Source organism: Theropithecus gelada, chromosome X, assembly GCF_003255815.1.
Source record: "Theropithecus gelada isolate Dixy chromosome X, Tgel_1.0, whole genome shotgun sequence".
NCBI classification, from domain to species: domain Eukaryota; kingdom Metazoa; phylum Chordata; class Mammalia; order Primates; family Cercopithecidae; genus Theropithecus; species Theropithecus gelada.
Window position 1 is genome coordinate 60,393,147 of NC_037689.1, and position 16,055 is coordinate 60,409,201.

Genomic DNA, 16,055 nt, shown 5'->3' on the forward strand with positions numbered 1-16,055 from the left:
GATAAATGAGTCTAGACTTGTTAAAACAGCCCTTTACTAAGCACTATTATGTGACTGGTGGGTCACATGCCTAGTGGGCATCTTTTGTACATTAGACAATGGAAATCCATTTCCTGTGTCTCATGGCACTCTTGTTTTCTTTCTACAGTAGTCAAGTGAGACTATGACCAGCAGCCTCATCCTCCTATAGCCAAGTAGCAAATAATTGGATTGAAAATGACTGATGTTCCAGTTTATCTCAGCCTCAACATCATGATTAGACTATTCTGGCTATGGGGCCATGTTGTACTCCCTGTTTCCTTGGTCTGCAGGGCTACTTCAGTTTCTGCCTGTTTCCATACCTAACTCACTAGCCTCCCATTGATTCTGTGAGACCCTGATATTTTTCCAATGAATTAAATATTACATAAGTTAGCCAGAGTCTATTTCGGTTGCTTGTAACTAAAAAGTCCTAATTGACATAGCTATGTATTATTTTCCACGTTTCACTGAAAAGAAGACTATGTATTTGTGAAAGTAAATTCCCAAGGCTACACAGCTAGCGACTGGCAAAGGTGGGTATGTTTGACTATGGAATCTAAGTTGTATAAAATTACCTACTAGAGGCTATGTGGCAGGCCAAAGTTTAAACTCTAAATCTTCAAAACTGATGTTCTTATCCCTATGTCATGCTGGCTTTAAATGAGAAGTGACTGCAGATTTTAGAGAAGGGAATGATATGAAGAAAATTACATTTTAAAAGGGTTAATTTCTTTTATTTTTTTCTTTTTTGGGGGGGCAGGGGCATGGAGTCTCACTCTGTCACCCTGGCAGGAGTACAGTGGCGCCATCTAGGCTCACTGCAGCATCTGCCTCTCAGGTTCAAGTGATTCTCCTGCCTCAGCCTCCCGAGTAGCTGGGATTACAGGTGCCTGCCACCACGCCCAGCTAATTTTTGTATTTTCCGTGGAGACCAGGTTTCACCATGTTGGCCAGGCTGGTCTTGAACCCCTAACTTCAAGTAATCTGCCCACCTTGACCTCCCAAAGTGCTGGGATTACAGGCATGAGCCAGCATGCCTGGCAAAAGGGTTAATTTCAGAGTATGTACGTTGGAAGGGAAGCAAGAGAGCTTGAGGTTGGAAGATAAATGAAGGTGAGGTGAATAATCCATGTGGGAAATGACAGAAGTCTAAACAGTGAAATGATGATTGGAACGTAAGACAGTGTAGAAGGGAACAATTATTAGAATATTCTATCAGTGTTCATGGCTATCTCTCTGAAATTTGCATACTATTAATTTTTCTTTTTACTATTTTATAATAACGTTGGTCCCATGACTTCAAATTTCAGTCCAGTAAGCATAAGTCTTACTGAATTAATAGAATCTCTTGGTAAGCATATTATAAATTTATAAGCATGCATAGATCATTTGCAGCTAAATTAGGTACACATCATTTGCAGAAAAAGTGCAATCTGCCTAGTGATTTTGTGATCAAGCAATATTTTATAGGTTGAAATTTCTTCAAATCATCACAAAACTATAGGAAAAAAGATATCATAAAATTAAAATAGACATTTGTAGAAATTGGCTCAAGTTTTTCCTACAAGAGTAAAAATAAACTTATCAGAAGAATGATTAGCCAACTCACGATCTTCATTTTTCAGGCAAGAAAAGTCTCTAGAAGCAATAGTCATTTTCTCCATTAAAAACAGCTGTATGAGTCAATAAGCCAAAGAACAGAAGTTTTGAAATAAGAAGAAACAATTAAAATAAAAGTAATTTCACAGAACTTAGACAGTGAACATAATGGAAAGGAGGATAGTACTGCCTCTGATAACTTTATAGTCATCCCAAGAAAATACCATGCTATTTGGAAAGAACAATACATAAAAGCTTCAAATACCTATCAGAATAAAGCATAAACTCTTTAAAAATGGTACAATTTACATAGCACCCATGTATGATGATACCTCAGAGCAGCCTGTATGAGTGCTGTTCAAGTGAAAGATAGTTCCTACTTTGCAAAAGTAGTAATTGAAACACTGTTTCAGCTCTCTATATAAGCTTTGACCAAATAATGACCCAATTTAAGCAAACAATGTTATTCATTATTGTCTTAAATGTTTGTTTTTTTAACTATAAAAATAATACATGCTTGTTTTAAAAATTCAAAAAGTGATTCAGATAGAAAATAAAAAGTTAAAGCTTTTCCTTCAATCTAATTTCACTGGTTCGATGTATATATTGTCAGACATTTTTCTATGTAAATGAAAACAAACACACATGCACAAACATATATACATCTATATTTTTTATATAGATGGGATCAAATAATAGATATTGTCTCACAACTTACTTTTTTCATTTGAAACTCTATTATGGACATCTTTTTTACATATTGAGAACCAGCTCTGTTGTTCTAAGTTACCAAGGCAGATATGTCCTTGAGCTCTGGTTTCTGGCATTTTCCCAACCATCTAAATGTTTCAATAACTGACTTTTGTATTTAAAAAAATTTGACTTCTTGCACAAAAAGAGGCACATAGTTCAATAGAGCAGAACAGAAAATCAAAAAATTAATCCACATATCCACACCCAACTGATTTTTGACAAAGGCTCCAAGAACACTTATTGGGAAAGGGCAGACTCTTCAATAAATAGTGCTGGGAAAACTGGATAACCATAGGCAGAAAACTGAAACTATACTCCCCTACCTCTCTCCCTATACAACAATAAACTCAAAATGGATCAGACTTAAATGTAAGACACAAGACAATAAATCTATTAGAAGAAAACATAGAGTAAATGCTTCAGGACACTGATTTGGGAAAAGACTTCATGAATAAGACCTCAAGAACACAGGTGACAAAAGCAAAAATAAAAAAATAGGGCTATATCAAACTAAACAGCTTGTGCACAGCAAAGTAAACAATCAACAATGTGAAAAGTCTACCTAGAGAATGGGAGAAAATATTTGCAAACTATTCATCCAACAGGGAATTAATATCCAGAATATGCAAATAACTCAGAACGGCAAAAAAATTTTTTTTCAAAAATTGGCAAATTATCTGAACAGACATTTCAAAAGAAGACATACAAATGGCCAACAAATATATGAAAACATGTTCAACATCACTAATCATCAGGGATATGCAAATCAAAACCACAAAGAGATATCATCTCACCCCAGTTAGGATGGCTATTATAAAAAAGATAAAAATTAACAAATGCAGGTGACGATGCATAGAAAAGGGAACTCATACATTTTAAGTAGTAATGTAAACTAATACAGCCACTGGAGAACAGTATGGAGGTTCCTCAAAAAACAAGCATGTATTATTTTTATAATTATAATAGAAATATGACTTGACTTTCCAAAGAAAAGTATCTTTTAAACAACAAAGAAATTGGAGGGAAGTTGTTTTCAGTAATTTACGAGACAGGAAAATGCAATGTGGCAAGTTTGATTATGCTTAATTCAAGCAACAGATTCTGATAAGAATAAAAGTAATTAGGTCATTAGGGTAGCCATTTTATGAGATATTCAGAGTACTGTTTATTAAAATAAGAAGCTCTGGTAATTTGATCTATATTTTCCTTTAAATGCTCATTATATGTAAAGCAATTTTGCAATAATTATCTAGGAATATTGTCCTTTAGAAATAAAATACTAATGAAATAAAAGGGTTAAATAAACAGACATTTTAATTTAATATTAAGTGTGGATCATCATTAGATTCCAAAATTTTTCTCCTGAAGACTCTGTGTGTCCTCCTAACTGTTAATAGTTTATGAGGTGTTACTATTTAGAAGTTGGTTGGCAAAACACCAATTCTTTAAAACCTGAAAATTTAGTAAACTAATGTAATTTGTTGCATAACAATTATGCATCAGTAAATCAGGCACAATTAAGAGACAATTGTTAAATTAGAATGCAATTAAAGGCTAAAACAAATTTTATTTGAACAGCAAGTAAAAAATGGTACTGCTGGCTGAATGTGGTGGCTCACTCCTGTAATCCCAGCACTTTGGGAGGCCGAGGCAAGTGAATCACTTGAAGTCAGGAGTTCGGGACCAACTGACCAACAGGGTTAATCCCCATTTCTATCAAAAATACAAAAATTAGCTGGGCGTGGTGGTGAATGCCTGTAATCCCAGCTACTTGGGAGGCTGAGGCAGGAGAATGGCTTGAACCCGGGAGGTGGAGGTCGCAGTGAGCCGAGATCACACTATTGCACTCCAGCATGGGCAACAAGAGCAAAACTTTGTCTCAAAAAAAAAAAAAAAAAAAAAAAAGGTACTGCTGCAAGGAAGCCAGTTCATTTGTTTAAGAAGTTAATTAGTACAGTACTAAATGTATTCTTGTGCAGAGCAATTCTCTGAGAGAGGACAGAGGATTATAAATAAGAAAATATCTTGGTCCCTCTCCTAGGTAAATTTAAAATATACATAGGAAAAGAACATGTGTGTGTACACGCAACAAATGATGTATGTGGCTCTGTTATAATGTTTATCATAAAGCACACAAAAATGTAATACACCCCAAGCAAATAAGCTCTGAAGGAAAGACAGAGTTAAAGAACTATGTTCCATTGGGTAACTATTCCTGGAGAAGATAAGTTTAGTAAAAACTGTTTGGACATTCACCATGTTATAAGAATTTTACATGTACTATGTCATTTCAAGCTCACCATTGCTCTGTGAGGTGGGCACTATTATTATCCCCATTCTACAGATGAGGAAATTGAGGCATAGAGAGTTAAGAAATTTGCCCACGGTCACTAGAGGGTAAAGGACACAGCTTGTACTTATACACTGGTTTGATTCCAGACATGGAGTATCACTAAAAGTTTAGGATTAGAGAAAGGATATAAGTGTTTTCAGAAAGACCTTTCTAAGAACTATGTATAGCATATCTGAGAGGCTAAGGAGCAGTTTGGGGGCTGCTACAAGCAGATTGGTCAACTAGTCTAACATTTACATAATTTTCTTTTCATGTCATATTTAATCTTTCTTACAAAGAAGGCTATAACACATTCTCATGATGTAAATAATGAAACAGTTTTAATTAAGGTATCCAGTTACCTCTAAACAAACAAACAAAAATACTCATTCTTTCAGATAGACAAATGCTGGTTATAAGAGAAGACAGACAAACGTGGTCAATATTATCATTTTAAAATTTTGTTTACACCTGTTTTAAGAGAGTTGCTAAATCAAAGTAATGAATCTAGAGAATGCATGCCTCTATTTCTTCTTTCTCTGAGAAGCAGATTTTTTAACCAAAAGCAACAATTAGTGCATTGACATCTTGTTTGTTTACTCACTTCTTAGAGAATTGTGAAGTGTTAGCTATCATTCCCTTGAAAGTATCAACAGCAGATTTGCTGAAGCATTAGTCTATACTACATACTAAACATATACTTTCATAGAAACATCTACCAGAATGGAGAGCTATTTTTTTTTCTCAGAGGAGGTACCTAATGAAATTAATTAAATATATTTGGATATTCTGGAAAAAATTCGGCAGAAAATGTCACTTTGGGCTTCTTCTACTTTGTCCAAATAAATTGCAAAATGGGGAAATAGCCATTGCATAGATAGACGGATAGATAGCTATATCTAAGATATCATATAAGATATATACATATATATCATATGCACATAAGATATATCTATCTATATATAGTAAGCATTTTTCATTTTTCAAAGTCTGGATTTTTCCTTCCTTTTTAGTAAAATTAAATAAAATACTTTCAAACTTGCAATAAAAAGGTCTGCTTTACTTGAATTTTAGGATAGAAATTCTTCAGATGAGTACTACAGGCAAAAAAATCTTCATTACCCTTGTAAAAATATTCTTCTGTGATGTGGTTTTACATTTTGAAAAATACATGCTGTTTGTACATTCAAAACTAGCATTAGCAACAAAAGCAAAAATAGACGAAAGGCATCACATCAAACTAAAAATGTTCCTAAAATAAAGGAAGTAAATGAGTAAAGAGGCAACATATGGAATGGCAGAATATATTTGCAAACCAAACATATGATAAGGGGTTAAATATTCAAAATGTATAAGGAACTCATCAAACAACTCAGTAATTTAAAAAAACGTAATTTAAAAAATGGGCAAAAGATCTGAAGAGAGGTTTTTCAAAAGGCATACAAATGGCCAATAGGTATATGAAAAAACATTTGACATCACTAATCAGGTAAACGCAAATTAAAACCATAATGAGATATCATCTCACGCCTGTTAGGATAGGTATTATCAAAAAGACAAAAGGTAAGTGTTGGTGAGAATGTGGAGAAAAGCTAACCCTTGTAAACTGTTGCTGGTAAGGTGAATTAGTATAGCCATTATGGAAAACAGTATGGACATTCCTCAAAACTACCTTAAGAATGGAACTACCATATGATCTAGTAATCCCAGTACTGAGTATATATCCAAAGGATATGAAATCAATACATTGAAGAGATATCTGTACTCCCATTTTCATTGCAGCATTATGTACAATAGCCAAGATATGGAATAAACCTAAGTGTCCATCAATTGATATATGGATAAAGAAAATATTGTATATATACACAATGAAGTATTGATCAGAATTTAAAAAGGGAAATCTTGTCATTTGTGGCAACATACATAAACCTGGAGAACAATATGCTAAGTGAAATAAGCCAGGCACAGAAAGACAAATACCACGTGATCTCACTTACATGTGGAGCATAAAAATGTCACATTCATAGAAACAAAGAGTAAAATGGTGGTTACCAGACAATTGGGAGTTGGGGGTTTGAGGAACTACTGTTCAAAAGACACAACATGGCCTAGCACAGTGGCTCATGCCTGTAATCCCAGCAATATGGGAGACCAAGGCAAGTGGATCATGAGATCAGGAGATAGAGACCATCCTGGCTAATATGGTGAAACCCCATCTCTACTAAAAAAAAAAAAAACAAAAGGAAAAGAAAAGAAAAATTAGCCAGGTGTGGTGGTATGCACCTGTAGTCCCAGCTACTCTGGAGGCTGAGGCAGGAGAATCACTTGAACCCGGGAGGTGGAGGTTGCAGCGAGCCGAGATCGCAAACTGCACTCCAGCCTGGGCGATAAAGCGAAAAAAAAAAAAAAAGACACAACATTTCAGCTAGACAGGAGGGAGGTAAGAGAGATTTTGAGGGTTCTCACCAGAAAAAAATAAGTATTTAAGGTAACATATATGTTAAAATGCTTGATTTAGTCATTCAATAATGTATACATATACCAAAACATCATGTTATATGGCAAAAATATATGTAATTTTTACATGACAATTAAATTTTCTTTAAAAAAATAGCGCTATGTTAAATATCCAAATTGGGAAATAATTTTCCTTACCTTACATTGCATTAATTTTAACTTCCCTTTTAAACGCCATGCAGTTAAGGGTATAGTGCTAGAAATGCAATTCAGAAATGGTTCCTTAAAAAATAAAAATCTATAACAACATACCATATTCTGTTCATTTGAGTATATCCACATTATAAGAATAAGTATAAAATGAAATATTTTTGTTTGAAAACCACTGCTATCGTTTAAAATGTTATAAAACAGCAAATGTTTTATTTACTACTATTAATAATAGCAACATCATAACAACCAATGTTTTATTATTATTCTTCTTTGAACCATAATTTATTAACAGCTTGAATATACTTTCTACTTAATATTTCCATTTTAGCAAGTAGGTCTCTCTTTATCAGATGTGAGAAAAACAGGGCATTATTTGTGCTCCTGAATAATGCTAACTACCATTCTTGTGGCTGGGCTGTAGACATCTACACACTGGCAACTCCACAAAATAGAAGAACATTTATGGTTTTTTTTTTGTTATTTCTGTTCTAGGTTTTTACTGCTGTTATCTGACCCTCTATGTCACATAGTTGGGAGCAGAAGTGAAAGGTCAAGGATGAAGATCCAGCTCCTGTGACTGTCTCCATTGTAATGAAATTCTGTTATCACACAATTTTGTTCTCATTCTTTCCCAAATGTATCTAACAAATGGATAACTACCGATTGTGTCATTAAAATCAGTACACAAAGGAACAGATTAGAGAGTCCAACACAGACCCACATATACAAGGACAGCTAATTTTTGACAAATGTGCAAAGGCAAGTCAGTGGTGAAAAGACAGTCTATTCAAAAACAGTGCTGGAAAAACTGTATATCTACATCAAAAGAAATAAACCTTCAATCCATACCTTGTACTTTTTGCAAAAATGTATCACACCTAAATGCAAAACCAAAAAGTATAAAACTTAAAAAAAAAAAGGAAGAAAATAATTGTGACTTTGGGTTAAGCAAAGATTTCTAAGAGATGACACCCAAAGTATGCTCCATAGAAGAAAAACAAGATAAATTGTACTTCATCAAAATTGCAAACTTCTTATCCCAATTACCTTGATTTGACCATTACACATTGTATTCATGTATTAAAATCACATGTGCCCCAAAATATGATGTATGATGTATCAATATAAAAATTACTAACGTTTCCTCTTTAAAAACAGTAAAAGGCACCCTTAAGAGAATTCAAAGAAAATATGCAGTCTGAGAGAAAATATTTGCAGAAGTTATAACTGACAAAGAACTTGCATCCAGAGTATATAAAGAACTCTCAAAGAAATATAAATTAAGATCACAATGAAATACTACTGAATACTTATTAGAATGGCTAACTTTTAAAACACTGCCCATATCAAATGTTAGCACTGTTGGTGGAAATGCAAAACAACCACTTTGGAAAATAGGTAATTTCTTAAAAAGTGAAACATACACCTACCATGTGATCTAGTCATTCCACTCCTATGAATTTTGCTAAAAGAAATTAAAACATATGTCCATACAAAACTTATATACAAATGATCATAGCAGGCTTATTTGTAGTAGCCCAGAACTCAAAACAACAAAAATGCCCATCAACAAATCATAGTATTGCCAAGTAATGAATAATTACTCGGCAGTAAACAGGAAAAGTAAACTCCTGATACACACAACCACATGGGTAAATTTCAAAATAATTCTGCAAAGACAGGCAAAAAGAGGAACATACTACATTATTCCACTTATATAAAATTTTAGAAAATGCAAATTCATCTATAGGAACAGAAAACAGATTAGCTATTGTCTAGGGACAAGAGGAGGGATTCAAAGGCATATGAGGAAACTTTCAGGGATGATACAATTTTCATTATTTTGTCTGTGGTGATACTTTCACAGATAGACACATTTGTTGTGTGCCTATTATACATCAATAAAATGGTTTTTAAAAAAGAATTAACTTGTATATTCAGATAAAACTTGTCCAAGAAGAACAGGAGGAAGAGTCATTCAAAAATAAATGAACTTGCAATGCTTCGCTTCTTAGATACCTACAAAAAAAGATAATGCTACTACACGTGTCATTATACACTTTGTGTGTTTGTGTGGCAGGAGTGGGTGGTGGAAGGGATTGTGTGTATATTCATATTAAGGGAGGTATCAACAGATGTTAATGTACTATGTTCAGTCTGAGTATACTATCAGATTCTGTGTTATGTATCATCTCATGTAGAAGCATTAACATTTAGCCGCCCTCCCACAAAAAAATCATCTAGTAATTGAACAAAGAACATATCACTATGCAAATAATTTATATATAACCTTATTAAGAAAAATAAGCATATGATATAATAAAACTAATATGTACATTTCACAGTAGAACAAATAGGATATAATGCAGCAATTAAATTGATTATGAAGAAAAAGCTTATTTTATTTTAGATACCTACTACATAAAATTAAATAAACTAATCAACCAAAAAAATGCTACAAAAATAAAAGTGTGTTACAAGATACTTATGGATACACAATTAAAGTAGAGAATTGTGATTAGAAAAAATCATCTACTTTCAACATTTTCATTGCCTATATCTAGGAAAAAATAATTCCAAATTGAAAATCACAATTGTTGATTAATATATTATTTTTATATGATGTTTTTGTAAGCTTTTTTCTATTTTTCATCTCCATGTTCCATTCCAAACTTTTCCAGGATCAGTGTGAGTGGTTAAGTAATTATCCGTAATCCTTGAAAAGCATCCAAAAAAACCCCCAAGCATCCCCCCCAAAAAAACCCAACCAATTTTAATATGAAATTTAGTCACATTTGCCCAATATCATGCATTATTTCCTGAAGAAATCATAGTTGTCTTAAGTAAGTCAAGGCCAAAATCATTTTACCTTTAGGATTTCACCATTGATTAACTTCTTGCTTAATTCAGTAGAAAACAAAAAATATGAATAGACAGTTCTCAAATAAACATAAACATATGAAAACACAATCTTACCACTAATCTAAGAAATACAAATACTAATATTGATAAATTAATTTGGAGATGTTGATTACAAATGTAAATGTAAGTAGTGATTACTTCTCAGTGGTATTTTGAGTTACTTTTAATTTCTTCTTTGTATTTCAATGTATTGTCTGACTTTATCAATGAACACATATCATTTTCACAAAATGTAAAGTTATCTTAACACCGACTCATTAGTTGTTTGCAGAAAAAGTTGACCAATGGATCAGAAAAGAATTTAGAAACAGACCCAAGCAATTTATTTAATGTGATCAAAGTAGCATTTCAAGTAAGCAGGAGATAGAAAGATTACCAAATAAATGGTACTAGAAGAATTAGCTAGCTAATAAAAATAAGTATTTTAAAAATCTGGATCCCTACCTCATGACTCACTCTAAAATACTAATTCCTGATGCTACAAAGTTTAAAACATAAGAGCATACTTTTTGTAAAATCTCCATAATTTAAAAAGAAATAGTGAGTCTCAGAACAATATTTATGGTATAACACCATTGATGTAAATCATTGTTTCTATAACATATGCTTTGATTAAAATTATTCAACGAAAGGATATGCACTTGGTAAGTTTCATTCACCATTATACCACAATTCTCTACCACATTTGCCCAGCATACGACAGGCACAAAAATATATTAGCTGAATGACAAAAAAAGTGAACCTTTATGCACTGTTGGAACTGTAAATTGTGATAATCATTCTGCAGAGAGTTTGGCAATATGTATACAATAATAATTCCATAATATGAAATGATCATTCCCAGGCCATTCATTTCTAGGAATTTATCTTATGACCAATTTTCAGAAGTGCATAGAAATATATACTTTAGGTATCCAGGGACACTTTTATTATAGCAGGAAAATAGTATGTATATAAGGGGAGAGATGGTATAGAAATAGCCACCCTATAAGAGGAATCTGTTCAAATAAATTAAGGCAATTATTTCCATGGAATATGCACTTATTTAAAAATAAGATGTTGATCATTTGCCATGAAAATATAGCCATTAGTAACTGATAAATTAAATGAAAAGACTACAAAACATAATATGATATCACGTAGATAAAGCAGTATACATAAATAGGCAGGTATGTATATGCACAAGGAAATTTCTAGAAGGAAGTGCATCAAAATGCTAGTAATTCTTATCATTTGGTGGTTAAGATTGTGTGTTTTTACTACTGTTGGAATTTTCTGTATTGAGGTTTTATCTTTGCAATGTTCACAGACTTTGACAATTAGAGATATACAATAAAAGTAAATGCATTTATGAGACAGAAAAGCGTTTCATAACTTTTAAAAAACGTGACTACATGACAAAGCACAAATTCTATAAAGATTAATCTAACTTTAATACAGTTCCTCATTTGAAATGAACAATTTATCATATTTCATATTTTAATTTACAACTTGTATTCTATGACCAGGTTTAGATAGTTAATGTGGTTAAGTAGGCTATTGTCTACATTAGTATGCCAAATTACCTCTGTGGATCTTCCTGTTTCCATAGAATTATCAAGATTATTATCTAAAATAAATCTCTAAATGACTGCATCCTGTAAACTTTTATTCAGATGGAGATGAGTAATTTTTGTCATTCTTTAAAATGTGCTAAATATGATCCTTACCTTTCAATGAAAAGTAAATACTCGTCTTTTTTATTGTACCAAGGTAGTTGTTCTGTAGCAGAAAAAAAAAATCCTGTAAATAAAAATAACAAATACCCGTTTTTAAACTTCATTTTGCAAAAGTTTATTCACATATTACTGGACTTGTAAATCATACTATAGTATGGCTAGAATTTTACAACATTAGAAGGAAATTGGTGGCAGATGACATCGCATACACTGACAGAAGATGCACATTCATTAGCACAAATTCCCCCTCCCATCCCACTGTTCTTGGAATTGAAACCTGCTGCACAAAAGTATAACGCAAATCATTTGCTTTTTAACAATACTACCTAACATTTAATACACTCTTTGTTTTATCTACAAGGTTGTTGCAAGCATTGAGAAGGGCTACGTGGCAAGTTAGCAGCAAGGTTGGGGTATATAATATGCCAGCCTAAAAAGAGAAATATAATAAAAATGGTGTAACTGACTCACGGCAACATGGGTTCGCAAACCTTGTAGATGGATATAAACCAGGCTTGCCAAACATCACAGACAGCACTTATTAAATCAGCTTCGTGGAATGCAATACGCCTGCTGTCTAGTCCCTCCCCCCTCTGCCAATAACCGACTCTCCCCTTTTTTATCCAGTGTAAAAATACTGCTCATAGAATATTTAGAGAAAATCGTTTTGTTTTTAAATCGTCCACAGTCACACTACCCAATGACGCCATTTGGACCATTTTCATTCAATTTTTTTTTTTTTTTTTCTTTTACAGATTTTTGTCAAGAGACCCGTGACAAACTAAACGGGAATTCAGGATGGGCGGATGGGAGAAGGAAGACACGCCTCTTCTGCCCTTGTTAGGAACTATGGCTGGTACTTTTACCTCATGTCTACGCTTTTTTTTCCTCTTTTAATTATAAAACTATAAATATAGACTTTTTGGGGGGCTCGGGGACACCTTCCAGGGGGTCGCACCTCAGCCGGCGAGCAGCGTCTGGGAAGGTGGGCGGAGCCAGGAGTAGTGGCGTTTGGCCGTTCGTTGGGCGTACGGTTTGTCAATTAAGGTGGATCAGCAAATGAGGAGCGAACTAAAGGCACACTGGGAACGAAATTAACGGGAGGTCTGACTGCGAGGGGAGGGGGCTCGCGATCTAAAACGAGAAGAGATCTCGGGGTCTCATACTGCGCCATTCGGCTGCGGTACATCTCGGAACTGTGTAGCTGCAGCCGGGAGAGGCCTTGCCGCCACCGCTGTCGCCCAGGCCTCCACTGCCGCTGCCACCTCAGCGCCAGCCTCTGCATCCCCAGCTCCAGCTCCGCTCTGCGCCGCTGCTGCCATCGCCGCTGCCACCTCCGCAGCCCGGGCCTCCGCCGCCGCCACTCAAGCATCCGTGAGTCATTTTCTGCCCATCTCTGGTCGCGCGGTCTCCGCGGTAGAGTTTTTCAGGCTTGCAAGATGGCAGAAGCAGATTTTAAAATGGTCTCGGAACCCGTCGCCCATGGGGTTGCCGAAGAGGAGATGGCTAGCTCGACTAGTGATTCTGGGGAAGAATCTGACAGCAGTAGCTCTAGCAGCAGCACTAGTGGCAGCAGCAGCGGCAGCAGCAGTAGTGGCAGCAGCAGCAGCAGCAGCGGCAGCAGCAGCAGCAGCGGCAGCACTAGCAGCCGCAGCCGCTTGTATAGAAAGAAGAGGGTACCTGAGCCTTCCAGCAGGGCGCGGCGAGCCCCGTTGGGAACAAATTTCGTGGATAGGCTGCCTCAAGCAGTTAGAAATCGTGTGCAAGCGCTTAGAAACATTCAAGAAGAATGTGACAAGGTAGACACCCTGTTCTTAAAAGCAATTCATGATCTTGAAAGAAAATATGCTGAACTCAACAAGCCTCTATATGATAGGCGGTTTCAAATCATCAATGCAGAATACGAGCCTACAGAAGAAGAATGTGAATGGAATTCAGAGGATGAGGAGTTCAGCAGTGATGAGGAGGTGCAGGATAACACCCCTAGTGAAATGCCTCCCTTAGAGGGTGAGGAAGAAGAAACCCCTAAAGAAAACCCAGAGGTGAAAGCTGAAGAGAAGGAAGTTCCTAAAGAAATTCCTGAGGTCAAAGATGAAGAAAAGGAAGTTCCTAAAGAAATCCCTGAGATAAAGGCTGAAGAAAAAGCAGATTCTAAAGCAGACTGTATGGAGGCAACCCCTGAAGTAAAAGAAGATCCTAAAGAAGCCCCCCAGGTAAAGGCAGATGATAAAGAACAGCCTAAAGCAACAGAGGCTAAGGCAAGGGCTGCAGTAAGAGAGGCTCATAAAAGAGTTCCTGAGGAAAGGCTTCAGGACAGTGTAGATCTTAAAAGAGCTAGGAGGGGAAAGCCTAAAAGAGAAGACCCTAAAGGCATTCCTGACTATTGGCTGATTGTTTTAAAGAATGTTGACAAGCTCGGGCCTATGATTCAGAAGTATGATGAGCCCATTCTGAAGTTCTTGTCGGATGTTAGCCTGAAGTTCTCAAAACCTGGCCAGCCTGTAAGTTACACCTTTGAATTTCATTTTCTACCCAATCCATACTTCAGAAATGAGGTGCTGGTGAAGACATATATAATAAAGTCAAAACCAGATCACAATGATCCCTTCTTTTCTTGGGGATGGGAAATTGAAGATTGCAAAGGCTGCAAGATAGACTGGAGAAGAGGAAAAGATGTTACTGTGACAACTACCCAGAGTCGCACAACTGCTACTGGAGAAATTGAAATCCAGCCAAGAGTGGTTCCTAATGCATCATTCTTCAATTTCTTTAGTCCTCCTGAGATTCCTATGATTGGGAAGCTGGAACCACGAGAAGATGCTATCCTGGATGAGGACTTTGAAATTGGGCAGATTTTACATGATAATGTCATCCTGAAATCAATCTATTACTATACTGGAGAAGTCAATGGTACCTACTATCCATTTGGCAAACATTATGGAAACAGGAAATACAGAAAATAAGTCAATCTGAAAGATTTTTCAAGAATCTTAAAATCTCAAGAAGTGAAGCAGATTCATACAGCCTTGAAAAAAGTAAAACCCTGACCTGTAACCTGAACACTCTTATTCCTTATAGTCATGTTTTTGTGGTTTCTTGGTAGTCTATATTTTAAAAATTGTCCTAAAAAGTGTCTAAGTGCCAGTTTATTCTATCTAGACTGTTGTAGTATAATATTCTTCAAAATATGTAAGCTGTGGTCAATTATCTAAAGCATGTTAGTTTGGTGCTACAGTGTTGATTTTTGTGATGTCCTTTGGTCATGTTTCTGTTAGACTAGCTGTGAAACTGTCACAATTGTTAACTGAAACAAATATTTGCTTGAAAAAAAAAAAAGTTCATGAAGTACCAATGCAAGTGCTTTATTTTTTTCTTTTTTCCAGCCCAGAAGACTAAGCGTTTAAATCTGCTTGCACTAGCTGTGCCTTCATTAGTTTGCTATAGAAATCCAGTACTTACAGTAACTAAAACAGTGTATTTTGAAGTTTGACTGCTTGAAAAAGATTAGCATACATTTAAGAATGTCAAGACCACATTTGATTCAACTGAGACCTTGTGTATGTGACATATAGTGGCCTATAAATTTAATGATAATGATGTTACTGTTTACCACCGAGGTGTTAATATGACATAGTATTTTTTAAAAAGTTTCTTCATCTTCTATTGTGTAATTGTAAACTGAAGATACCATGTTTTCTTTGTATTATGTTCTACCTTCCCTTTCACTGAAAATGATCACTTCATTTGATACTGTTTTTCATGTTCTTTTATTGCAACTTAAAATAAATAAATATTAAAGTGTGTTATACCATGAAAATCTAGCCTTTTCTCCTGACTATAAAAGAGGGATGCTTATCATAGAAAAAAGTAGAGGATCACAAGGAAGGGGACAATTTAATAAAAAGATAACTATTATTAACATTCTGATGTATTTCCCACATCTTAGCTTTTTTGTTGGAGGACACTCTTTCAAGATTTTGGAGAGCAATGGGACAAGGAGAAGGAACAGGGCATGGAGGGAAAGGAAGGGAAAGGTAGAA

General features: G+C 35.1%; 2 protein-coding genes across 7 annotated transcripts in view; one reads left to right on the forward strand and one right to left on the reverse strand.

Annotated features, from left to right (window-relative positions):
- The window catches only part of FAM133A (family with sequence similarity 133 member A), a 38,543-nt gene extending 25,140 nt beyond the window's left edge, over positions 1–13,403 (reverse strand). For 2 of the 5 annotated variants that reach the window (XM_025373225.1, XM_025373221.1), the window contains exons 1-2: positions 12,487–12,747; positions 12,007–12,079 (exon numbers count right to left, since the gene is read on the reverse strand). The gene's annotated coding sequence lies outside the window, so the exon portion shown is untranslated. Of the gene's footprint in view, positions 1–8,805; positions 8,841–12,006; positions 12,080–12,486; positions 12,748–13,181 lie in introns of those variants that run through there. The other 3 variants (XM_025373224.1, XM_025373223.1, XM_025373222.1) reach the window with 3 other exon arrangements.
- NAP1L3 (nucleosome assembly protein 1 like 3) lies at positions 13,079–15,827 on the forward strand. Of its 2 annotated transcripts, XM_025373220.1 has the most exons (2): positions 13,079–13,982; positions 14,058–15,827. In XM_025373220.1, the coding sequence occupies exons 1-2, from the start codon at positions 13,455–13,457 to the stop codon at positions 14,976–14,978; spliced, it is 1,449 nt and encodes a 482-aa protein (XP_025229005.1). In that variant the 5' UTR covers positions 13,079–13,454; the 3' UTR covers positions 14,979–15,827. The 2 variants fall into 2 exon arrangements, with proteins under 2 accessions (XP_025229005.1, XP_025229004.1); XM_025373219.1 differs by having other exon boundaries at positions 13,079–15,827.
- Positions 15,828–16,055: the final 228 nt, after the last annotated feature.

What these genes read in the sequence shown, in the direction of transcription:
- NAP1L3 (XM_025373219.1), top strand. Translation starts at nt 13,455, where the DNA reads ATGGCAGAAGCAGATTTTAAAATGGTCTCGGAACCCGTCGCCCATGGG.